The sequence below is a fragment of the Kryptolebias marmoratus genome, linkage group LG14, assembly GCF_001649575.2.
Source record: "Kryptolebias marmoratus isolate JLee-2015 linkage group LG14, ASM164957v2, whole genome shotgun sequence".
Taxonomy (NCBI): domain Eukaryota; kingdom Metazoa; phylum Chordata; class Actinopteri; order Cyprinodontiformes; family Rivulidae; genus Kryptolebias; species Kryptolebias marmoratus.
This window is the reverse complement of record NC_051443.1, coordinates 14,450,986-14,476,935: the sequence shown is the minus strand read 5'-3', so window position 1 is coordinate 14,476,935 and position 25,950 is coordinate 14,450,986. Positions and strand designations below refer to the sequence as shown.

Genomic DNA, 25,950 nt, shown 5'->3' with positions numbered 1-25,950 from the left:
CCTATCTATCTATCTATCTATCTATCTATCTATCTATCTATCTATCTATCTATCTATCTATCTATCTATCTATCTATCTATCTATCTATCTATCTATCTGTCTATCTATCTATCTATCTATCTATCTATCTATCTATCTATCTATCTATCTATCTATCTATCTATCTATCTATCTATCTATCTGCATTACTGCGGTGAAACAGCAGGGGGCGCCGGTCGACGCTCCTTGTTGTCAACCAGCTTGTTATCAATAAAGTTTTGGCAGCACGCGTGTGGTCATATTTCTGGAAGGAGGTGACTTGCTGAAGTGGCACAGCCTTCTCTAAGAGCCTTGCTTTCGCACACATTCGGTCCAACTGTTTATTTTTCTTAGCGATTAAAAAATTCTTACTTGTGCCGATTAACCCCCTCTACGATAAACATGGCGGAAAGCGACTGGGATACGGTGACTGTGCTGAGGAAGAAGGGTCCCACTGCCGCGCAGGCCAAGTCCAAACAGGTCAGCGTTGGTTTGTTTGGTTTGCGTTAGCTCCCGTTTCTGCTGCTCATTGCTTCGCGGTACAGCCAAGAGAAGAGTCTCATGTCGGTGTTTTATTGACGGTAAAAGTCTGTCTGTTCAGAGGCAGACTGCTGCTCCACGTGTCGTACTTTAGTTTAATGGCAGCTCGTGTTTCTACGTTAGCTCGCAGCGCGTGAGACGTTTTTTTTTCTTCTTTCTTTTTTGTAAACAAACAGCTGTAAGTTTAAGCTAACAGGTTAGCCGAACATCTGCTTCGACGAGCAAAACTATCAAAATGCCCCGTTTTAGTCAAACCACCCCACCAAAAAGGCTTCTTGGTGTTTTGTGTGAACTTCCTTCCTTTCCCAACAACAAGAAATATCGAAAATATTCACTAAAAATGTTATCTTTCTGGAGTGACACGTAGCCTAAAGCGTTATTACTGTACTTGAATGTTGACTCTGACATGGTTGTTCTGTTAATTCTAGGTTAATAGGATTATTAAAGCTTCCTGCTTTGTAAAACATAACCTAATAATACCTTTAATATCTGTACACCTTTATGCCAAAGGGTTACAGTACCACACCTGTGTTATTTGTCACAAAGTCCTGCTGAACATTAAATCTATAAGGTTACATGCAGTTAATTGGTTTCAGTTAATTCATGCCACTATTAACTTTTTAAAATCTTTGCAACAAACCTGGATCAAAGCGTCCTGTAGATTTAGTTTCCTCAAAACTGAACTTGATTTGGATTTAAAAAAACAACAACTAAATATTAATAAATGCTAATATAAATAATGGAAGTGAAGTAGTTGGTTCCATCAAACCATAGTTAAAGGGGAAATAAAGAGAAACTAGGTTACAAAGAGGAAAATACGTTATAACTAATGAGCTGTTTTTGTAGAAGTGACTTGAAATGATTAAGAATGAGCCCCACAATGTTTACAGGTTCCCGCTTTCTACTATTTGTGAGATCTGCTTGTGATTTTAGGAGAACTTTCAACAGTTTTGATGTCCTCTTGTGTCAATTCCGAACGCTGCTTCTGTGTAACAAACATTGCTCAAATGATCTAGAGCAGCATTAACCTAATCGTGTGCTGATAATGGGCACCAAACATTCGCTTTGCTTTGAGAAAGCATGAATCTGTGTGCTTGGGTGGTACTGTTGACCTGAACTGAGTCAATATTCCCAGATAAGATGAATTCGTTATTCAGTAGCCATGTGATGGGAAATGAGAAAGCAAAAGCAGATAGGGTGTAACATGAGCCTGGTCATAATGTCATTTACAGTCAATAAAACTGTAAAATAAAAATAAGAAAACGTGAACGTAACTTGGTCTGTTTTTTCTCCAGGCTATCACTGCTGCTCAGAGACGCGGGGAGGACGTTGAGACGACCAAGAAATGTAAATTTTGGCTTTCTTTAATGATTGTTAAAAGAATACGACATCATCGCACTTCTTAGACTCCCCTCCGCGCTGCACTAGACGAGCCCGTGTTTGCACGTTTGACTTTACCGCTTTTCCTCTCAGGGTCCGCAGGGCAAAACAAACAGCATCTGGTGACAAAAAACACAGCCAAGCTGGACAGAGAGACGGAGGAGCTGCACCACGACAGGGTTCCTCTGGAGGTGGGGAAGGTCATTCAGCAGGGCAGACAGGAGAAGGGACTGACCCAGAAAGACCTCGCTACCGTGAGCAAACACAGGCGACACGCTGACACACACTCACAGGAGAGGAGCACAGACTGCCCCTCCGTCATGTACGCGACGTAACGTGCCCTGACTTCACTGTGGCAAACTCTCCCCTCAGAAAATCAACGAGAAGCCTCAAGTTATCGCCGACTACGAGAGCGGGAAAGCAATACCCAACAACCAGGTGATGGGGAAAATCGAGAGAGCGATCGGTAAGCATAACGTGCGGCGCCTGTGGTGAGAGGAGGAAGCAGCCATATGAGGGTGTGTCACACGCGTCTTGTTTTCTGCCAGGTCGAAAACTGCGTGGGAAAGAAATCGGCCACCCCCTGGAGCCCAAACAGAAATGAGAACAAAGCCTCGAAATCAGCCCTCCCCATCCCCATTTCTGACCCGTATCTCACGCCCCCGACCCCCTTCCTGAAAAATCCTGAACTCCCCCTTTTCTTCCTCCCCTCCCCGGGCTGATCTCACCTGCGTCCTGCCTGAGGACCCGGTGCTCCGCTGCATTGCAGGCTCTCTACTTACCAGTCATCCGAAACACTCTGATGTATCTAATTGAATGCATTCTTCAGCATCACAAACTTGAAAAATCGGTGAATTTATTTTCGCCCCCTGTCTGTTTAAGGCCTTGGCATGACAAAATTTGACTTTTTGATAGCGATGAGTCGTTCAAAAGGGTGAATTCTTTTTCATGATCTGAGCATGAAGTACTTGATTGCATCTTTTTTCTTCTTCTTTTTTGTTTCCCACACTTTTACGACAGTGGGTGGATGTTATTAAAGTGTTTAACATGTTTTAATGCTGTGCTTTGTTTTAATCTAAAAATAAAGTTTAGCAGTTCATGACTTTTGGTGTGTGAATTCTTAGCTGCTGCAGCTCAGGAAGTAATATTATTTGCAGGCGTAGTGTTCATGTGAAAACTTTACTCGTTTCCTTGGTAAAAATGAATATTTAAGAGCTCAAAATCCTGTGAAATATCTGTACCAGAAACAGGTTTTGCTTAAAGAATGATTTATTATTGGTGGGATTTAATTTGTGGTCTTAAAACTGACATGCAATAACAATACTGAACCACTAGGTGTCAGTCTATTACCATAATTACATTCAGCCTTTTCCTAAATAACAGATTCTTAGGACAAGTACTGCAACCTTATAAGATGTTGTAAAGTAATAAGTAATTAAAAGCTTAATTTAGCTAAATTTAAACACAAACCACATCATTCTGGAGTATTTTTTAGGTTTCAAGTCCTAAAGACTGCAGCAGGAGTGTATTTGTCATTGGTAAGGTTGCTTTTTCATTTTATTATTTTAATTTTTTTAAATGAATATTAGTGTTGAAGAAATGTGTCCAAAGTGCTCGTGAGACATTTTTTTTACATGATGCAGCATTCAGCGGCTGAAGGAAGGAAGTAGAAGGAGTGGAGTTTATCGATGAGGATGTATAATTCCACCATAGCTGCAGTTCATGAGAGCGTTGCTGTCAAAACAAGGAGGCTGCAGGTCCTCCATCGGATCTGTACGAAACCCAAGAAGCAGGGCGAAGCTGTGCGTGTCGTCCATTTGTCAGGGATGGACACTCGGTTCCGTGTCCACATCAGGGACGGTTCCTGCTTCCCTCGACAGAGGGAGGAAATAAAAGGTGGAACGGCCAACAAAACCCACGAGTCTCTCCACTCATCCTCAGTCCTCTCAAGTGTTGAAGAAGCAAACTGATCACATAGACCTAGATCACATAGTTGGTTATTGTATTCATTATATAGAACTGTTAATTTAAAGGGTTTTAATTTCTCCATAAACGTTGCCTTGAGTTTTTATGTACAGGAGACATTTAATATAGCTGTAACAGAATGCATTTACCAAGTACTTAAGACTGGATCAGCTTTTGCCAAAGGTTTTCAGTGGGATTTAAGTTCAAATTTATTGCTGTTAAGATTATAATTCTCCATTTCCCCCCCTTCTTTTTATCATTCTTTTGTGCTACAGCAAGTTGCTGCTACAAGGCCCAAAAGCCGCGTTCAGTTCAATTCTATTACATCTCAAGTCTCATTAACAAGTCAATTCAAGTCAGATTCAAATCCATTTACAATCTACTCAGTCCAATTGTAATACAGTATACGTAGGATCCCAATACTAAATGAAATACTGATTAGTGAAAGATATCTAAGGAGCTCAAACCTTTCCTTCAGTGCCATCCCCCTCTCATCCAAAGCAAGCATGGAGGCGGCAGTGGAAAGGAATGACTCCCTTTTAAAGAGAAGAAACCTCCGTCAATTTAAGTCTATAGCAGCATAACTAAGAGAGAGCTCAGGAAACCCAAACCAACCCTAACTATAGGATTTATCAAAAAGGAAAGTCTAAAACCTCATTTTAAAAGCAGACTCGGTGTCAGCCTCACAGACAGAAAGTGGAAGTTGGTTCAAGAGAGGAGCCTGAGAACTGAAAGCTCTGCCTCCTATTAGAAACTCTAGAAACCACGAGTAAACCTGCCATTCTAGAGCAGGTTTACTTCGTTTGGAAAATATGGAACAATAAGAGACGGAGCCTGGCTGTTCATAAGATTTTAAATTCTCTTCTAAATTTTACAGGGAGTTGATGGAGAGAAGCTAAAATTGGACAAATCTGATCCCTTCTAACTGAAACCCCAGATTATTTTCTGGTAGGAGGTGATACATTTCAGTCTGGAGTTCTCATTTGGTTTGTCGACTCCACACTATAATAGCACCTCTGCCATGTTATGCTGCTGGCAGTAGGGTGTTCTTTGTGTAACGGGCTTCATTTAATCATTTAATAAATTAATGCTCTTCATTCTTAGAGAGCTTCTCTGACCATAAAACTTATCACAGAGTTTATATATTATCCCTGAATGTGTTGGCAAACAGTGCCATTTTTCATATATATATATATTTCAGCTATATTTCATACAAACAGAGTGTATGTTTATGCAAAAATTTGTACTTTCATTTATTATTATTTTTTTACCAAGAGTTTTCCTGCCATTCTTGATGTGCTATTATCAAAACACACAGATTTTAGGTTTTGTTAAATCAGCTTCATGTATTTTGCTAACATGCATCCATTTCTGCGTTTCAGGTCTGCAGAGCAAAGCCCTGTGACGGGAAGCATTACCAGGCTAAGGATCGAGGTAAAAACAACCAAACTCATTTCAGGGGGATTGTAAATATAAAAACAAAAGCAGAATCCTTGAACGACAAAGTCTTCAAGAGGACCTGCAACAGATGTGTCAGAAAATCATTTTCTCTTTCAAGAATGATAATCTTGAAAGAAAGCTGGATGGAGGCTTGCGTATTTCTCCCTGCGCGTTGCACGATGTTATTAAATAATTTAAGAAACCTGGAGCAATTCCTGTCGATTACGACTCAACAAATGAGTACATTAAATTAAGTCGATAATAGAGTTCGTGCAGGAGCTTCACTGTTATTATATAAATATTCTGCCAAGTGTGACGCATTTGTTTTTCTGGAACCCAGATTTGCTCCTAAAGTAAAGTATGCAGCCTCCTGACCCGAGTCCACCAGACGAACAAAGAGAGGGCCTTGCTTTTGTTACCAGGGGGTCATTTGGATCCCTGCTCAACAGGCTCCTTCGTGTGTGTGTGTGTGTGTGTGTGTGTGTGAGTGTGTGTGTGGAGAGTAGAGGGAGACACAGACCGACGACGTTCCTAGAAATGCCATTCCATTGGCCAAAGCACCATAGCAACAAAGTTCCACCTATGACAGGGGAGCAGCCAGTCGTTTTGAAGGAGTGATGTGAAGCAGAAAGCCACATGGTGGTGGGGGGGTGGTTGTGTTGGGGGGGAGTCAGGAGCACCAGCATGTGGGGGGAGGGACTGAGGTGGTGGTGATGGTAATGGGGGGGAGAAGCCTCGGCAGTGTTTTGGCCCGAGGCTTCAAAACTCAAATTGAGATTCCACTACATGACCAACCTGTTGTGTGGGTGGGAGGGTGTGAGGACGGGGGGACGGGGGGCGAACATTTCCACTTGGCCTGATGGGAGTTTCTGAGCTTCTTTTGTTCTTTAGTTTACATTAGGTTTTGGTAAAGTAAATGATAGCAGTAATGAATGAATCACCCTCAAGTGTTTCTTAAAAAAAGAGATTGACATTAAAATAAATAATTTAGATAATTAAACATTACAGTATTGTGTTTTATAAAGAATTTAAAGCAATATAAACTCTAATCAACAACAAAAGGCCTCGGTGGTGTTCCACACAACCTAGATGAAGGATTAAGCCTGGATTGTTCTGGTTATTTAACTCTGATGATGTGTTGTTTTCATAATGAAAGTGCTTGGCGTGGTCACAGGGACAGCTAGTGTCATTATATAAAGACACTGATGTCGGTGTGGAAATACATTTAAATATCTCACTGTAATTTGTTAGGAGAATCCATTTGCTGCTCCTCCTCCACCTGCTTGGATGTTTCTGAGATTAACTCAGCCAGGATGGTCTGAGAAGGCTCATTCAAGCCCAGCTTTCTCCTCATATCCTGGATGACTGAATTCTTCTTCTGTGTAAAAGACATTAAATGCTCTCAGTGTAACTGTTGTCGTTGTTCCGATCAGTTTATCTTTTATATGTTTTGTGTTTGTGTTACAGATAAACAGATTCAGCTTTTTTTTTTGTCCTATGGTTAGGTGACATAAAACACAACCTGTTGGCAAAAGGGGAAAGGCCCATGTCTGTTAGCAAAATATCTCATGAACCAGCGGCCAGATTTCTTTTGAAACTCTCAGAAACTAATCGTTAGAGGTACAGCTACAACTGATTCACTTTTAGGGTCAACTTAATTCCAGATGGCCGCCACAACTAAACATATCGAGCAACCACAAAAATGACTGCAACTCTGTTAGTTTTACAAACATTGAGCTAAAACTTGATTTGGTAGTAGCTGAGAGTCATCCCCAATTTATACTCCAATTGCTGACAGATCGCACAAGACCTTTGTTTAAAACTTTGCCATGAACTGATGGAGTCAGCGCTGACTTTATGTTAGCAGAATATCTCATGAACCACTGGGCAGATTTTAATGAAGCTTTCAGAACGCAGTCGTTTGGTGTCAGACCACCAGGTGTAGAAGAAACAATAAGCCACCAGATTTTCCTGTGACAAAATATATGCACAGTTTATTGACAGACATAAATAAAAAGAGGCACACAGAAGAGTTCAGATCAGTTACGCATTAGTTCAGACCACGTGTTTTTCCTTTTCCTAATCGTTAGAAAATGTCATGAACAAACACATTTAGTTGGACATTTATTGTTGGAGATTAAAAAAATAAGAGAGAGAAAGAGAGAGAATGAAAGAAAAGATCCAGTGACAACTACAAGAAAACAAAACGATCTCATAAATATTAACTGCAGCTCATATTCATGGCTTTCTTTTTCTTTTTCTGTTTTTAAAAGACCTGCTTGGGCTCGTGTTTGTTTGTGATTATCATCTACAAATCACTGTACAAAAACAACAACAACAAAAAAAAACATGTCACCGAAACGTCGTGTGAAAGGCCAGTTTCACGAAAGGACAACATGATCCGACATATTTACACTGGAGTCAACGTAACGCCGCACAAAGAACAAAAGGCACCGGGACGAATGGCAGCACGTTTAAATGATGCGATTAAAAGCGAGCAGAGCTGGTGGAAAAAAAACACTTTAAAAAGGCTTTTTTTTTTTTCTTTATCAGGACTGCGTTGATCATTCTGGCCAGTGAATCGATACCCACAGAAGAAAAGACATTCTCTGGATTTGGCTGAAGACGACAACAACAACAACAACAAACGTGTCGTTTTCACAGTATGTGCCGATGACTCAACATATGGGAGCAAAGGTGCGACAGCTCAAGCCTACAGATGTCCCAGTGTTTTCATTACCACTAGATGGACAGAGTCAGCAGCGCAGTTAGACATGGCAAAGCATTATGGGTGGATTAATGTTATCAGGCTTCCTCAGTGTCTTCACTGATCTGTAAAAAATGCAACAAAATACAGTGTAAATCAGTAACCTGTTACTTTTTCCCGTCAGTGTCGCTGCTACAAAATAATTTTACATCTGTACGTTTTATGATTTAGTTCACATTTTATTGCAAAAACAGCCAATTTTTGTAGTTTTTGATCCTGTTGGCGTAAAAGAGTGGATGGATGGTTAGGTGTATGGTTCTCGTGCATGCAGAAACAACATTAGCAGGTTCACAGTTCCTCCAGAGGATCACAGCATCTGGACCGGCCCAGAGTGTCAAGACATTAAAAGGGTGGTCTGGTCACTTTTAAAGTCATGGTCTGTCAAATAGTTAGTAGCTTCTGAGCCGTCAGTCTCGGAGCTAAGCGGGTTCCTCGTTTCATTAGCCATTAGCCAAGCCTGGAGGAAGACTTCAGCTGTTTTCTCCACCCTCCAGGCTCTATGACTGATGTCACGGCTGATAAGGTCCTAACTATTGGTAGCTATTTGACTGAACATCACCTTAAAAATGACCAGACCGTCATACACGCACTCACAAGTTCACACACACACACGACTTCAGCTCCGCTCGCGGGCGGTTCTCGAGCCTCACAGTCACTTCAGTGAGTAGAGCAGTTCAGCGGTATGGCAGAGGGAGAGCGGGTGAGCCGACGAGAAGTACTGACAGCACAGCCAGTCCTCCAGCTCGGCGTTCCTCTCCGGCTCCAGCGAGCGCTCGGCGAACTTCATCATCAGCAGGGCCCGTTTCACGTCCAGCCAGTTGAGGAGGCTCTCGTTTCGGGAGCTGTCCACGAGGCCGGCCCCTTTCCTGTGCCTCTCCCACTGCTGCTCCATCAGGTCCCTCCGGGGGCCCCAAAGCAGACTCTGCAATATGCGCTTGGCCTCCTGGATATGGATGCGCTTGATGGGGTCGGGTTGAAGGAGGAGCTGCGCGAGCTTCTGGAGGCCTGAGGAGTAAAGGGAGACGGAGGGGACCGGCGGTAAGTCCTCGGAGCGGTAGTCCTGCTCCCTCAGCGCTGGACTCACTTCGAACGGGTTGGGCTGGTGGAGGAGCTCATAGATCAGGATGCCCGTCTGGAACTCGTCAAATTTGCGGTACTGGGCCGCCGAGACGATCTCAGGCGCCAGCCTGGCGTGGTCGCGTTTGACCCGAGGGTCCCCGCTCGTCGAAGCGGCGTCCTCCGAGGAGCGCCGCTTGGCCTTGGCAAAGTTGCTGATGAGGAGGCGGGGAAGGTGGCGCTGAGCGTCCCCGGCAGCTGCACCGTTGCACGCAGTGCTTTCAGCTTGCTGGTGCCTCCGCTGATGAGGCACCAGCAGCAGGTTCTCCAGGCACAGGTCGCGGTGCGTGACGCCGTGCTCCTTCAGGTGCTCCAGGCCGTTGCAGAGCTGCAGCAGGAGGAAGCACACACGGCGCTCGTACACCTCCGGCTGGGTTTTGTGGACCACCTCCCACTCCCGGACAAAGTCAGTGGCGGTCTGGTGAGGAATCTCGGGAGTGATGACCACCACCCTCTCCTGGTCTGCCTGCGGGACAGACGCAGATGAAGCCGAGGGCAGAGAGGCTTCATCTGAAGGCAGCATGCTCTGAGGAACGCAGGCCAGGAAGTGACCACAGTCCTGCTGGAGGTTAAAGTGAGGAGGGATGCTCTGCTGCACCGACAGACCGTACAGATGACCCTGCTTGGCCTCGATGGACGGACTCTTACAGATCTGGAGAGGAAGGGTGAAGAGAGATCAAACAAAAGTAAATTATTCAAGTTTTTCAGGCAAAATCTTTGTCCTTGATGCTTGTCTGAACGTGTTTTGAAGTTCTGTTGACCTTTAATGTATGTTTAAAGATGATGGAAATACATACAGCATAAGGACAAATGCACAAATACAGGCAAAAACATCTTCGCCTGTCTGTTAGCAAAATATCTCTTGAACCACTGGATAGATTTTACCAAAAATTCTCAGAAAGTAAACATTGGATTTACAGCTGATTAATTTTTGGAGTCAGCCTGATTCAAGATGTCCACCGCAGGTAATCAACATTAGAAAATGTAAAAATGGCTCAAACTCAGCCAATATTTACAGATACTGAGCTAAAATTTGGTGTGGTATTAGCTGAGAATGATTCACAACACATACTTCAAACGATAACAGATTGAGGGAAATCTCGCGATATCGTAATTTTATTTTCAAGATTTGACGAAAATTAACGTAACCCCTGTCATTAAAGTTTGAAACGCTGACCTTCAGTAATGTGACGTCTTTCATGTAAGGTCTGGATTAAGTACCGCCCTTTTACATCTGTCATCCAAACACACCCAAAATTAAAATCTGATTAGGCACATTAAAAGCCCCGAAAAAGCTTTATTCGGCTCATGTTTCGGGAAGGTAAAGCCCTTGAAGCATGACTGAAAAAAGAAAAAAATCAATTGAATCAGGGACACGAGCCAATACCGACTGCAGATCATATCTCATTAGCATTTGTGAAGGATGGTCTCAGACTACAGTGTTTATGTGGGTATCTTTGTGTGCGTTGGCCTTGACAACTGAGGTTTGTCCGGCTGTTAATCCTTCATGGAATGTCGAGATTAATTGGGCCTGGAAATATTAAGCAAGAGTCTGGGCACCCAGCCTGTGGCGTAACACACACACACACACACACACACACACACACACACACAATCCAAACAGCCGATGCTTTGTAGAGCAATAATGACTCGAGCACAAAGATCAGTGAGACTGAATCCACACCCTCCTTGTTTACACTACACGCCTTGAAGGCTTGTGCTGCAGCAGGACCATCTCTGCTGCAGCCTAAGAACAAACAAGATGACCTTTATCTTTTTAATCTCTGCATTTCTGTCTTTAAACTGTCAAACCTGAATGAATAAAAATGTTGAGCACACAAGGCAAATAGCCCTATAAAAAAAGTCATGAATGAGAAGTTTAGACAAAGCTACAGTTGTTCTTATTGTTGTCCTAATAGCATCAAACTGCAGATTCAACATTGTGAATTATATTTTAGAACAGCTCTCAGAGTTTAAATGCATACATTAGTTCAGCTCTTTTGAAGTGAGGTTCTGTGGAGAAGGTATAAACAGTTAACATCCTACCTGTTGTAGATAACCTCCGTTTGGATAAACAGAGCTCGACTCTGGCTGGTTTAAGGAGCTAACGGCTAGTTCAAAAAATGGATTGCTGCCACCTTAAAACACCTTCGGTCTCAGGGATTTTACGGAAATTTCTGTGAAAGCTGTTTTAGAAACCTTTGCACTGCCGTTAATTTCCGCATTACTTGGTTATTTACATAGATTTCTATAGTTATGTGCAAGCGCAAATAGCGGCAGGAAGCAGCTAGCTGTAGCACTTTTGGTGCAGCATGGAGCACAGGGAAATGGTGTAATGGGAAACTGACGGCAATGAAAAGGTTTATGAAAACAAATTTATGCGACTTGATTACAAGTTTGGTTGCACCGTAAACACACCACCGATACATCAGCCACTTGGGAAGTGATTGATTTATTATATAGGCTGAGTATTTAAAGGATTACCTTCACAGCGTAGGAGTTGCTGGGGTCTAAGGCACAGGCAGCAGAGTAGTACACAGCATCTCCTGCGTTGCAGCTCGGCTTGTTGGATGTGAGCCTGAACAGAGACCAGTTGCTCTCGTCAAACCTAAACGGGTTCTTCTGGGAGCAGGTGAAGTGGTCCTCGCACTTCAAAGCCAAGCGTCGCAGAGACTCTGCATACAGGCCGCCCAGCTTGGAGTACACCCCCTCTCTGCTGTCAATGTTACTCAGGAGGGTCTGGAGCTGCAGGCTGGAGCCCAGATTCGGCGTCGATCCCGGCTCGGAGGCGGAGAAGGGCGCGCTGAGCTGAGGCGACGACGAGACAGTGATGCTGGTTCGGCAGTGCACGCCGAGGCGGCCCTGGGTGGTCTTCAGCGGCTCGTCCAGCGTCCGGGACCTGGACGGTCGGCCCAGCGGGGTGGGACAGCGCTCCAGGGACTCGTTGGAGGAGAAAACGGGCCGCGGGTCGACGGGGCTGGGCGGCAGGCTGGCGCGGGAGCTGGCCTCCACGGAACGACACACGTTGCTCTCCGAGCCAGCGAACGGGAGGCGCGGGTAGGCTCGGACGAAGGGTTTTCCATTTGCGCTGTCGGGAGCTGACACAGTGCGGTTGACCATCTTCTTCTCTGGGAGAGGAGGCGGCTGGTTACCCAAGCTGTTGAAAGAGGGTGGCAGAGGAGAACCAGGAGCTGATGCCACTGGAGTTCTGGGAAAAGGTGAAGAACAAGACATCCGTGTTGCATCCCGAGAACCTAAGACGAAAGGAAAAGCATCTTAGTTTGTATCGTTTATGGTCAAAATTTGAACCAGAAATTGCAGTAATTTTCTTATTTCTGAGTCCTTGTTAGTAAATTCCTCTAAACCTGTAAGTAGTCACCAATTTAAATATCCCCAACTGGCTGATTTATTCCCTACACCCCTGTCCCTGCTCAGCCGGGACGCCTACCTCGTTTCCCTAAAAGAGGTGGAAATTTCCATAGTCCTGGGTCCAATGCAACACTGAAAACATCTTCCAACCAATTATGATCCATTTTTCAATTAAAGACTTAAAGCTGGAACTTGACGTTACACTTAACAAGACAGACACTGAGATAATTGCGTGGTGCCGTCTCCAATAACTGCTTTCACAGTAAGAAGACTGTGAAGGGGGGGGGGGAGAAAAAAGGATGTAGCCAAGCCCTTTTTCCCTCATTATCAGAGTCCATAATTATCTCTTCAAACAACGTTGCCCAGGAAGTCGCAGCAATTACAAGCGTCTGAGCTCCACTCAAGTTTAAAAACGACACTCCAAGGACAGATGCCGCTCACACCGAGGCACGTCTCGAATTTGGAGACCTTGGGAGTCATAACAAAATACATGAGCAGAAAAGGGGAGCGATAAGCTTGCTGACTTCCCTTTGCTTTTGTTTTAGCCAAGTGTGAGAAAAGAACAAGACGAGGCTTACACACACCAGATGATGCTCTGGGTTCAACATGCACATTTTCTTGGAGTAAATCCCTTTATGACTGGATGCATTTCGTTGAGGGGGACCTACCAGAGTCAGCTGCCAGGTTGTCGGTGGAGGCAGTCGGGAGGCTGGTGCTGCCCAGACTCCGTAGGGACGATGTATGACTTTCTACTGACCCTTGCTGGCTGCAGCAGTTCAGCTCCACGCTACTGCCGCTCATCTTACTGCTCCCTCTGTAAAAGAAAAAAAAAAAAAAAAAAATATATATATATATATATGATTAAACAATTTTTTTTCTCCTGGCCAACCACAGCGTCCTGAAGTCGTTCGACTCTAGGTTTGATTTTGAGACCCAAATACGTTTTGATGCAACTGTTTGTAAAAGTGGAACTGATTCACTTCCTCTTGATTTTGTTTTCTTTTTTAATATGCACTACGGTGCTAAAACACAGAGGGAAGAGGGTGCATTGCTTTATTTTGAATGCCAGAAAACCAAAAAAATAGCACCGCCAGGGCTAGGTCTCGCTTCCTCTTAGCGAGGCGCACTTCTTCATTCTGAGCTGATTTATTGCCGCAATGAACAAGACCCTCTGAAACCAGCGTTCGCAAAACTGGTACAAGCCCGAGCCCATCAGCAGTCATATCTGACATTTAAGCGGGACCGTGTAACTTCTGCTGAACTCTGACCACTGTGGCCACAAATAGTAATGCCATGATGGAATTCTGGCTGTCTATACATTCCCACGATTCAGCAGAGGTAGTTTAATTTCTCTCCTCTCTTGTGTGTAACAAAAGGCTCAGAGAGGGCAAAAAAGAGCCACGATATTAAAACTAGGGCTGCACCAAAATATACAGAAAATGTATCATTTATCCCAAGGATCGCGATGAATGGCAGATATAAATATATTTGGCAATCAGATGCAGTCCCGCTGTCCTGATTACTCATAAGTGGTTTAAATGAAATGCTGAAACACATGGAGAGTTTTTGTGAGCATCATAATGGTCAAAGAAAAAAATGAGAGACAAATTTTTTTTTAATCGCAATTGTCGACGCAATGTTCAATAATATTGTAACTACATGGTTTTCCTCTTATCATGCAGCCTGAATCAAAACCAGGATGAGGTTTTCATCCTGTTCATCAGTGCTGAAGTCTTTTAGGCCCCAGCGTGAATAGAGATGCTATTGTGACAAATATCAAGATGAACACTGGGACGGAGTAATATCACGGCAACTGCTGGAGGTACAATAGTCCAAAATATTCACGCTTCCTTCTAAACTCCACAAATCAGCAGACAGCGATGAAACAAGTCTGATCCACAAAGATCAACCTACTAAAATCAGTGCAGGACACCAGGAGACACCACCTCGGCTCCCAAGTCCTATTTTGACACCACCAATAAGAAGATATACAATATGAGGCCGGTGGCTTTAAATGTGTATCAGCCTCTTTTAGAATAACAAAAACAAATGTCTGAATTTCATGAAACAAATTCAAATTGCTTCATGGTATCTGTCAACCAAAGATTACAAATAAAGCAAGGCTTGCAATATTACTGTTGAATATTGCTATTACGATATCAGTTGCGATAAACCCACATTTTTATCACTCTTTGTTCACGTTTCTGTCATCACAAATCATAGGTAGGCTTCCTGGGCAGTGGGTCCCTCTGATTGGCTAGCAATATTATTGACATGTAGAGCATAAATACATAACCCTTGAATATTATGATGATTTATAGCACCCCAAGCAGTTCTTTGTGATATTGATATGACAAGGATTTCTATTCCTTTTTCTGTGAAAAGAAGAAGCTTTGCCTTTTTTACTTTTCAGTTTCCTTACTAACATGAAGGCTGCTTGCAATTCCACTGAAAATTGTACGTGAGCTCCCATCAAGGTGACCAATTAGGGTGACTGACAGCCATTCACTCGTCTCATTATACACGTTAATGACTCGGGCAAGCAAGGTCCCATTCCTCCCTTTATCACTCGCTCCCCTCTCTTCCATCTCAGAATGACTCCTCCACCAATTTATCTGCTGGCCTCCGACTTCCATTCCACCGTAAATCAGGGGGAACAAACAGACGAGGAGGAGATGGAGAGGAGTTTGGGGAGGGAGACGGAGGGTAGGATATTCTCCGTAGGGCGGCTGGCTAAAGGATCTGCTATCGTTTTGCAGACAAAAAAGGGCCGCGATGAAAGGAAGAGGAAGTGGTGCTGCACGGGACAAATGGCAAAAGGGTGCAGGGATTATGAGTTAATGTGTGCGAGTCCTACACAACTGTCTGATTTGTATCAAAAACCTGAGAGAAAACATGTCGTTTCTATGAGCTGTGGGACGATGTGCATGAATGAATGGGTTTTCTGAGGTTATGTGTAAAAGGACAGATCAAGCAATCTGTTTCCCATGCTTGGAATGCTCAGTCTTAGCCAAAACATCCTGACTATTTCCTCTGAGTAGATGCAATCTCCTTCATTCAGGAACCGGTTGAGCTTTAAAAAGCAATCTGACTGGAGTTGCATCTGAGTGGGCACAGACAGAACAGGCAGCAGAGTTAAACAAGACACAAACTGAACCGCTGCTGCTGCTGCTGTTTCATAAACTGAGCTGCTTTCACTTCCTGACTCTAGGTTTCTTTTTTTTTGTTTGTTTCTGACGGGACGCTCTGCGGTAAATATGTAAAACCAATCTAAGAAGCATGTGCCCTACATCTCAAAGGTGTGCAAAAGTTCATGTAGACACTTCCTCAAACACGCGGCAAATTTCAGTGGTTATTTGCATTACAACAAGACTCTTCACTTCTTAATCTAAGCTGGTTAGAAGACACGGTGACTCATATTCGGCGTGTCATGAACTGTACAGAAGGTGGATGTACACTTGAGCAATGTGATGTAATCTGCTTTAGCATCGGCACAACGAACTTCTAAGATGTTTACATCGCGGTGGACAAGACGTCCTTTCTGCTCCGTTCCTTTGAAACGAAGACTCACAAAAGCAGAGTTTATTGCATCTCTGCTGTGTTGGATTACAGTTTATCCTCCATGTTGTGCAACCCCTACACGCTACAATATTGTGCAGAGAAGAAAGACAACCATTGTAACTTTAACCTGACTGTAGGATAGTTGCCATGACTATACAGTCATATAAGCCAAAGATCCATTAATGTTTGACACAAATCCTCGTTATCTTTCGTTAACGGCTCCAGTTCTGCCTTATTATCGTTCCCTCAGTCAGCCGTCTCTTTCTTCACTGCAGCCCGCATTCATCTAAATGCAAAAAAAGTTTTCTGCAAATTTAAATTTTGTTGCTCTTAACCAAGAGACAAAAATCTATTTTCCTTCTCATGATCTTAAACTTCACGCTGTTTGAATTAGAACAAGCTAAAATAAGAAAAGATACAGGTTGTGAAAAAAAAAATCAGCACCTTGATAGCTACAGCTCTATTTTAGTTACTGGTGGTTTTGAAAAAGGTGTGAAAATGCAGAAGCCGCTGTTTACCTTAAAAACGTGGTTTAGCATGATCTGTCACTTGCCATCGTGAGAGCTCTCATTAATTTCTGTGCCTAACTACGACACATTTGGTAAAAAGTAGCCGTCAGGTGCCTACCTCATGCTGCGGAGGTCCTTTTCGGGCCGGTGGGCACACAAAATGCCCCTGGATCAGACTGGTGGCTTTCTAAAGCCCTGTCATGTGTAGTAACACAACCCTGGTTCCGCACGAGTCATGAGTATATTTAAAGTGTCTCAGCAAGAAAAGCAGCAGCCTCCATTAGGTGTGCGGAATAAAACTAACCATTTCTCATATTTAGAAGTCAAGTCATACAACTAGCAGTTGACTTTGAGTCTGTCAGGCATCAACAAGATGCTATCTGTTGTGCAGCAGAAAAGGGATCAGCATGGCTCTGCAAAGGGAGGGGCAGGCATCTTGGAACACGAGTTTACAGAGCGGAAAGCAACTGAAACCCAAGTCAAACTCACTGGACCTGACTCCACATGGCTGATCTATAAATTCTACTTCTATTGGTGGCAACTGATAGCCAGGCTGGGACCGTTTGGGAGTTGCCAGGGGCAACAATCTGTTCACTTAAGCCCCTCCTTTTGGCAGCAGTCGGTGGCCAGCTGACACGCCTTCTTTGTTAAGACGAGAGCTTCAGCACACACTCACGCATGGCGTATTTACAGGTACAAACACACACACACCTCCTCTTAGCCCGACCTGACGCGGCACAACGGTTGACCTGTTACACAGAATTGAAAAAAGAAGTGCAAAATATGTCAAACGGAAGTGTGATCAAAGGCTTCGGGAGGCAGACTTTTCAAACCATCTGGCTTTTAAATGATTCAGAGAATTAAAATGCTACCTCACAGGAAGTGTATCTGCATTTCTTGATTTTTTTTTGCAGGGAATGTTTCTCATTCAATAAACAAATAAAAGTCCAATTTCCGCTCAAAAGATCTAATTAAAAAGGAAAGTCATAATAGCTTTGCAGGCAAGGTTTTGATTTCCTGCAGTATTTTATCTCAAGTGCAGCCCCCACCCCCAGAGTCCAGGAACATTAAACTAAACCGGCTGAAATTTGGAAAACCAAAACTGTTGCTGGCCGGCTAAAAGAGGGTTCCCACACGTGTCTCAGGAAGGTATTTTTATCAGCGCAGAATGTTGGCTATGTCATAACAGGAGATAGGATTCTTCTAGGATTACCACAAACATAAGGGCCCTAAAGACGTGATCAGCAATCTGCATTTTTGACAGTAGGAGGTTGTCCAAATTGGCTTTTGTTGAGTCTATCGCAACAAAAAGAAGTCACAAAGGCGAGTTGCACCTCATCTTTAATGTCCCAGACAAGGAAAAAGTTGAATTAATGGGGCGTCATTTGATGCTCTACTAACTGCAACACAGGACCTCTTCTCGTTTTCTGCTTCTAAGTCAGACAGCAGGATGTATTCTTAGCCCCATGGTTACTCAGTTTAAAGCAAAAGTAAACACGCAATAATAGAAAATAAAGGTTAGCAAAAACGTGTGGACTTTAAGAATTTGCAGCTGTGCAAAAATGATAAATATCTTCCTTGTACAGGCGTGTACACATTAAAAACCAATTGATTCATTGAGAATTACAGTAAAATTAAAAATGCCTGGTTTTTTTTTTGTTTTTATTTTGTTTCTATTGTACAAGAGCCAAAACACTTCACAGCAGCATAACACGACAGTGGATTATCTGTGCATTAATTAAAACCAAAGAAGTCACAATGACAGCACAAACAGAACAAGGCCTGCATTGAGCATTTTTTCCCCCAGCAGTTTGAATGATCACAAGGCGTTCGAATGGAGGCTGATTCAAGACTGAATAATGATGCTATGAAAGGAGAAGGCACCGCAAGATTCACAGGGAGATAGCTGCAGTAAAGTGCATGAATATGTCGTCACAGCCAGAGTACTATAGATTACAGCGGCACTATTTTATACACTGTCAGACAGGAAACCAAAACCCAAATGTGTGTTTAAGCAACCATACGACGTGCTTTCACGCTGCTGCCTGACTGTAAACAACCATTTAGACCCTCCTCTGTCAAGATGTCTGCTGTATTTGCTGTTTTGCTGTTATTATGCATTAAGAGTATTTATACTGCTCCTGTATAGAAGCGTTTGAGAAATGTAAAAAACAATTTTCTATAAGCGCCTTTAAACCTAAATAGGAATTGGCATCTGTGATTATTTTCAGCTGCTGTAAGTTAAGGGAACAACAGCATAAATTATAGTTTATTACTGAGACCTGAAAACTGTTTCGGTTGATTATTCAGTGTCTAAGCAGTGGCGCAGCCTCAGCTGGTCTGTGCTAGCTTCTACTTTGCCATATCTTGTTGCTTTTGATGTCAACCGTCCACACGATTAACTCACAATAACTATCTCTGAAAATAATCATAATTTTTTAAAAAGAATTTCTTAATACCTAACCGTTGAGAGGCTTTGTTAGTCTGTTGCGTTTGAGGGGTTAATTGAAAAATTAAACGCTGGACGAGTTTTTTTGCTCCTACCTGTGCAGTTTCTTAGGTGGGGGAGGTGGTGGATTGGGGTCATTTTTGGCAACCCCTTTCCCTGCTGCCAGCAGCTCTGAGGAGCCAGCATGCAACGTTTGCTTGGCCGGCATGCTCTCGTTATGCTTGCTCTCCTCTGCGCCGGTGCCCTTGGTTTCCCCCTGACAGGCACCATTGTTGAGTCCAGCCGGGGGGGCTGTGCCTGGCTGTGTCATCAGATGGGGGCTGTTGCGGGCATTACAGTCACTGGCCTCCTTCCAGACACCAGCACCATTGACCAGGCCTGTCACCATGGAGGTTGTCCCCGGGCTGGCAGCTAGCTTCTTCTTCTTCACCCCTTTCCGCTCTTTTTCATCCTCCTCCTCCTCTTCCTCAATGCAACAGTTCCAACCGGAGCTGTGGTGGTGGGGCTTCTGGGAGTGCTCAGATGATGCGCTCTGGTTGTCCGTGGGAACATTCAATTGGCCTTCTCTTGAAGAGACGAGGAAAAACACGGGGAGTTCGGGGAGCAGGACAGAGGATGGCGTGGCCGTCGAGAGGCTAGATGCACCTAGTTTGGGAAATTCTGGAAGAGGAACTGGAGAAGACAGAGACGGCGAGAGGCTGGAGGTACCCAGTTTGGGGGAGCGAGAGCTTCTCTTTGGAGGGATAGGCGGACTAGACTGGGGCTTGGGGTACAGGTTGGGCGACAGTGAAGCTTCTCTGCTTAGACACGGTGCGCTACGGCTAGGGCTGGGCCAACGAAACGCTGGGCTACTGGGATTTTTGCATGCTGTGGGGCTGAAGTTGCACTGAGTGCTGACGCCAGAATCTGGGCTGCTCAGGTAGAAAGTTCTGTTGTTCTCCTCTGTGTGAGCAGCCATTACAGTGATGGTGGCCCGCTGACTCTCCCCAGATTGTTCAAACTCAGAGCACTGAGACTGTTTGGTCTGGTTTGGGGACTCCGGATGGGTTTGTATTCCATTACCCGGCTTGGACTTTTTCTTGGTGCTCTCCGCATATATTGGCTCTGAGTTTGCTCGTACAAGTGGAGAGCTGGAAGTTGACCCTAGACTACCAATGGCTGGTGGGCTTTGGGGGCTCTGTGACACAGGTCTTCCTACTAACCCATCAGGTCCGGAAAGTGAATCTGTACTGCTACGATAAGAAGAAGGGGAGTCCGATAGACTGTTCTCTTTAGACAGGACAGGAACAGAGTTCAGGGATGTTGGGCTACATTGGCTAGTAATATCTACATTTGAGGCTGACATGTGGGAAAGAGTAGAAGAGCTGGATGTCGTTTTTATAACATGATTACTGCTTACACTATTGCAGTGAATTGTGGCATGATCTGAAGGGACAATATCCACTGACAGCGAAACTTCTTCAGTCGTTCCACAAGACTCCTTTAAATTTGTCACACCACTTCCATTATGGGTGCCTTTGTTCCTATTAGCAGCCATATTATTATGCTGCCAGCAGGAGTCCTCGTTAGCATTTTTCTTGAAATTCTGAGAGCCTCGACCTTCCTCCTGGCTGACCAAAATATTGCTGATGATCATGGAGTCTTTGGGCAGGAGACTGGGGGACAAGGAGAGGGGGGACAAAGAGAGGCAGTTGTTGTAGTCAGTCTTGGCTTCAGGACTTTGAAGTACTGCATTTCTTTGAGCCTTGTTGCAGCCATTATTATCAATGTAAAGCTGCGACATGTTTAGGAGCTTCTTCAAGCCCATCCGCTCAGCTGGGCTCTTTGCGTTGTCTTGCTGCAAATAAAAACAAACATGTAATTAAAAAAAAACCATCACGACACAAGGTTCTGTACAGAAAATGCACATGTTAAAAACTCACCTGTTCTATGTTCATGTTTATGTCTTTTGGCTCACTTGTGTCGAGGCTCATCATAGTGGGTCTGACAGCGATGGTCGGCTTGCTGTAAGGCGAAAGCGCAGTCAGTCCAGCTTCTTCATCGCCTCCCAGGTTGCTCTTCAAACAAGCTGCCTGTACGCTGCCATCCGGGACGCCGACGGTCTTGTGCGCGCTGAGCGGGTGGAAGCAGTTCTTGCAAGAGCCGGGTTTCCACACGTGTTCTGCAAAGTCGCTGCACGCTGACATCTTTGGTTTGCTAAAATGTAGTCTGGTCAGAGGTGGCAGTGGAGGTATCCGGTGGATGGAGGATGAGCACTCATGGCTGGCTTGCAAGAACATTGAGAGAGAAGAAAGAGGTACATTGTTAAGACATTAGGAGATTTCTTCGTATACCCCTACCTCCTACCACTAGGTTTCAGGTGCTCCCTTGGCCATTAAATCAAAGTCAGATTTGGTGATGCTTAAAATATTACAATATCAAAGGGACACCCCCTTATCACACCATCTATTGTGTCTGATTTATTTTGTTTACAGATGTGTCACATTTTTTACTGTAGTTCTAAAATGACATAACATTATCTAATTTTATACAGGCATTGGCATACAACACTATTTTGCTGTAAATGTGGAAAATAGGGCTTAGGCTATGTCGTAGGGGCATGTGGATTCATCCAATCAATGTAACATTTTTCCCCATTTTTAACTATAATTACATGCCTTTGTGATCTAATGAAATGGGCTGCATCACATAAAGACTGCGACTAGTAATAAAAGCTTGCATTTCATTAGATCTTCATACTCTCTTTGGTGCTCAGGCCTGATTAAAGATGCAAATATTACCTGTTTGGAGGATCAAATAATTTGAAAAATACTTTATGTACCCAAGGGTTGTAGAAATGTGATCAAGTATCGGATGGAGTGCAAATATTTTGTATCATTCTCAATCTTTTACTGGTAAAAAGTCTTAAATGGAACCTAAAATCTTTAAATACCCACTTATAAGCGCAACGATTTTTATAAGGAAAGAATTTCAGAGACGCAAGTGTTTTCTGAGCTCATTGAAGGCCTTGAGACAAGAACTTAAGGGTCATCCATGAATGTAACTCAAGAAGACCAAATATGTGCGGCGCTACATGTTCCCATGGCCTCCTAAATTAGAGGGCATGTGGTCTCTGTTCAACCGAAAGGCTTGCCGGAGTGAGCCCAGCGACATAAAAGCCCTCCAAAAAGTCCTTGGCAGCCTCCCGACAAGCTAGAAGAAGACGAAGGAGCCTCAAACATCCCGGAGGTCGGAATGTCAGGAATGTCTAGGGGCGCAAGTCGCACCGGGGTGAATCTCGCACCCAAGACAACCTCCCTCCCCCACCCTTCTCCGCACAAACACACCCGGCTCTCCCACTCCACATGGGTCCTCCCACCCTCACAAACAAAACTGATCCACACACACACACACCCCTTCCTCAGACTCGTCATGCCCTGTTTAACTGGACTGACAGTGAGACGAGAAACACAGTTTCAGGGAGATCATTTGTTTTCTTGCAACTAGTGGTGTCTTTTAATGGGCTTTACATGGCATTAATTGCTTCTCAACAAGGTGCCGCAACGACTCACACCAGCGTTAGTTCATTATTTTCATTCAGTATCTGGAGAAAACCGGAGAGGGCAAAAGGATAGACAAATACTTTCCTGAAAAACAAGGTATTATGAACTTACACTTCAATTTCAGAGCACTTTAGGACAAAAACAATCATTTTTTACAGGATGAAAACAATACATTAACAAATGCTTAGCTCCCTGACAATTCAGAGATCAACCTTGCAAACTACTAATCCTATAGAAGGCAGGCACAAGGTGTTTCTCTGTTACAGATTTCTTTGTTCTGTCTGACTCATTTGAACAGGAAAGCACCCACCGCTTCACTGTTTGTTTTACTCGTTCCTGCGACAACAGAGGAAGCACAGCCTTGCCCAACATCTTACGTCGTTTTGCACAAGTCATATGAAAAGATAACAGGTCACAGACGCAATCGTAATTGAGACAGAGGAAAGGCTGGTTGCGGGACGAATTTTTCAACATCTTCCAACGCCGTCTGCGTTCGCCAGACAAGACCGAGACCCACTTGGAGCCGCTCTCCGGCTCTTGTTCGTCCCCCTGCTTGTTTGAACAGAGATAGAACCGCTTGTCTACATTCCCCACACCTCCTCAAGCTCAAGGTCCAATATTTCTCACTTCCTCTTGTAAAATGGCACATAGGGAAGAACAACCAAAAGTCCAGACACACAACAAGCTCTGACCGTGAAGGTTGTGAAGAATACCTCAAGAGCATGCTAGAAGTCCAAGGTTTTGAGAGTGAATGTGGAATTTACAGTTTCAGTCCACTTGAGGCAGACAGTACGACCCTCATGTCGCCTTGACCTATGTACATAAGCAACTACATTAAAAACTGGGGGAATCTTCACATTACATTGCCTAAAAGCGCAACTTTTACATTCTTACCCTTAAAATACAGGTTGCAGTATGCAGTGTTATATTGTTTACATCAAACCCTTTCAGCTTCAGACACAAACAATCTTAAAAAAGTAACTAAATAAGAACATGACAACAACACAAATAGCTCAAACTGTTTAGTTCCTGGAGATCATGTCAGGACCCTCAAACTTGGTGTTTTGACTCCAACCGGTTGGGGACATGGTGACCAAACAGACACAATTCAGGTACAGGTCTTAGCTCAACTCTGCTAAATCTGTCTGCAGCTGTAAAGCATGTCAGCACCGAACCTATGCGGCACCCCCTTCACCTTCCGAACAAGCAGAACACACGAGCACGCACGCCCTGATGAAGGTGCCACCTGACAGGTCGTTGCTTTTTAGGGAAACATAATGGGATGGGATTCCCTCAGTCCCAGTGCTTAATTTCTGATCACAGTGATCGGAAGGCCGTTTGTCCGACAACCGGGTCACATCAGCAGGCTTGGGTTCTTCTTTACGAGCTGCTTTTGTCACGGCTGCTCACCCACACAGTCTGCATTCATGGGTGGAGGGCAGGAGGGGGGGGGTGCACAACCTGTTCCTTCCAGTCACATGGGGGGCTTTCCGCCAAAAACTTTTCTGAAAACTCCAGCGCTGTTTGGGGTTTATTGTTGTTGTTGTTGGGTTTTTTTTTTTTTTTTTGAAAGCATCTGCATAAACTTCCATCCACGCCGCACGTGCTCCGGGTTTGGGTCTCCCCTTCCAGGACGCCACAGACGCAGATCTGCGCACAGCGCCCCTGCTTTGAGTTATCCTATTAGTAAGCAGCCCTTTTGTCATAAAAAAAAACCTGAAGGCGATCTGTCACGTTTGCTGTTCTTGTGTCACACAAACAGCAGCATTTTTAAAAACGCCAGCCAAACCCACCTTTTAGCTCAGACCACATCACACGGGTGCCTTTAGATGCCACGATAAGAACACGGAGGAGGAGACGGCGGACAAGGTTATCCTCTGCTGCTTACCTGCTGCTTGGACTGTCTCCTCCCCTGACAACAACAACACACACAAGGTTTTTCCAGGGAAAAAAAAATCAAAACGTGAAACGATGGCGAGGCTGGAGCTGTGACCTCCCGGGCGGACTCCACAAAGAGGCAGGAGGCTGGTTGTTGTTGCTGCGGGGCTGTGAGCGGCTCCTGCCGGGTCCGCTGCTGCTGCTGTCGGAGCGGAGCTGAACCCCTCTGCAGCAGCAGCAGCAGCAGCAGCAGCAGCAGCAGCGTGGAGGTGGGTGTGTGTGTGGGGGGGAGCAAGGAGGAGGTGGGAGGAGCTCCTGAAGCAGCCATGCAGTCCGGAGGTTTTCAGCTGGCAACTTCCTGAGAGCTTACAGTCTGACCCCTCACTGTGCACTAGTCTGATCTGACATATCTGTGGATCAGTGGTTAGAGAAGTCGTCCCACACTGAGGGTAGTTAGAGGTTCGATTCCACCAATCATGTCTAAATGTTCCTGGGTAAGACCCTGAACCCTTAATTGCCTCCAATGTGTGCCCCATCTGTGTATGACTGGACTTTAAAGCTCTGATTGGAGTCTGTGGGATGATTTATTCACAGATGTAGTAGGGTGTTGTATGAAGGCAGATTGTGGCCTGGTTGGCTACAAATGCTCCATATAAGTACATTTAACATATATTTTATTATAGTGTGTGTTCATTTGGTTAGCAAAATATCTCGTGAACTACTGAACAGGTTTTAATGAAACTTCCAGAAAACATTCGTCGGGTTGACATCTACAACTGATTACCTTCTGGAGTCAGCTTGATTCAAGGTGGCCGCCACAGCCAAGCCAACTTAGCGAACCCAAAAATGACGCTGACCCGGTTTTCAGTTTGACAGAATTTGAGCTAAAAGTCGGTGTGGTAGTAGCTGAGACTGATCTCTAACTTATACTCTAATCTGGTGGCGAAAGATTTGTGCTTAAAGCTTTGCCATTAAGTGTTGGAGACAACTCTGTCTCTCTTTTAGCAAAATATCACGTGAAACACTGGATGGATTTAAGTGAAACTTTCAGAAAGTAATCACTGAATGTACATCTGCAACCCATTAACTTCTGGACTCAATCCAACTCAAGATGGCCTCCACAGCCACCTGACCTTATGAAACACAAAAATGGCTAGAAATAAGTCAGTTTTACAGATACTGAGGTTCAATTTGGTGTCGTAGCTGGGCAGCATCCCCGGCAAATACTCCAAGCACAAAACATTGTGCAATATTTTAACTTAAAACTGTAGTGTCAACTCTATGTGTCTGTTAGCAAAATATCCCATGAGGTTATTTACGAGGCTTGACCAAAACAGCAAGTAATATCAAGTAACATCTTACCCTCAATGCAAGCAAACAACTCGCAAACAGAAGGTCACAGTGACGCTCTTCAA

General features: G+C 44.3%; 2 protein-coding genes across 4 annotated transcripts; one reads left to right on the top strand and one right to left on the bottom strand.

Annotated features, from left to right (window-relative positions):
- Positions 1 to 258: 258 nt before the first annotated feature.
- edf1 (endothelial differentiation-related factor 1) lies at positions 259 to 3,038 on the top strand. The gene is made up of 5 exons (XM_017407525.3): positions 259 to 499; positions 1,855 to 1,906; positions 2,033 to 2,193; positions 2,312 to 2,405; positions 2,488 to 3,038. The coding sequence occupies exons 1-5, from the start codon at positions 422 to 424 to the stop codon at positions 2,541 to 2,543; spliced, it is 441 nt and encodes a 146-aa protein (XP_017263014.1). The 5' UTR covers positions 259 to 421; the 3' UTR covers positions 2,544 to 3,038.
- Positions 3,039 to 7,310: 4,272 nt separating this feature from the next.
- prag1 (PEAK1 related, kinase-activating pseudokinase 1) lies at positions 7,311 to 24,775 on the bottom strand. 3 transcript variants are annotated; one of them, XM_017407871.3, is made up of 6 exons: positions 24,546 to 24,775; positions 21,038 to 21,381; positions 19,211 to 20,952; positions 13,265 to 13,410; positions 11,712 to 12,481; positions 7,311 to 9,879 (listed from the first exon to the last, which is right to left on the bottom strand). In XM_017407871.3, the coding sequence occupies exons 2-6, from the start codon at positions 21,299 to 21,301 to the stop codon at positions 8,764 to 8,766; spliced, it is 4,038 nt and encodes a 1,345-aa protein (XP_017263360.1). In that variant the 5' UTR covers positions 21,302 to 21,381; positions 24,546 to 24,775; the 3' UTR covers positions 7,311 to 8,763. The 3 variants fall into 3 exon arrangements, with proteins under 3 accessions (XP_017263360.1, XP_017263359.1, XP_037835354.1); XM_017407870.3 differs by having other exon boundaries at positions 21,038 to 21,377; XM_037979426.1 differs by lacking the exon at positions 24,546 to 24,775 and adding an exon at positions 24,451 to 24,471 and having other exon boundaries at positions 21,038 to 21,377.
- Between the last annotated feature and the right edge of the window lie 1,175 nt (positions 24,776 to 25,950).

Excerpts from the sequence above, each read along its gene's own strand:
- prag1 (XM_017407871.3), bottom strand. The coding sequence starts at position 21,301 with ATGTCAGCGTGCAGCGACTTTGCAGAACACGTGTGGAAACCCGGCTCT. Across the intron at positions 20,953-21,037 it reads TAAACATGAACATAGAACAG|CAAGACAACGCAAAGAGCCC; the intron begins GTGAGTTTTTAA and ends TTTTATTTGCAG. Across the intron at positions 13,411-19,210 it reads CCACCTAAGAAACTGCACAG|AGGGAGCAGTAAGATGAGCG; the intron begins GTAGGAGCAAAA and ends TTTCTTTTACAG.
- edf1 (XM_017407525.3), top strand. The coding sequence starts at position 422 with ATGGCGGAAAGCGACTGGGATACGGTGACTGTGCTGAGGAAGAAGGGT. Across the intron at positions 500-1,854 it reads CGCAGGCCAAGTCCAAACAG|GCTATCACTGCTGCTCAGAG; the intron begins GTCAGCGTTGGT and ends TTTTTTCTCCAG. Across the intron at positions 1,907-2,032 it reads CGTTGAGACGACCAAGAAAT|GGTCCGCAGGGCAAAACAAA; the intron begins GTAAATTTTGGC and ends TTTTCCTCTCAG.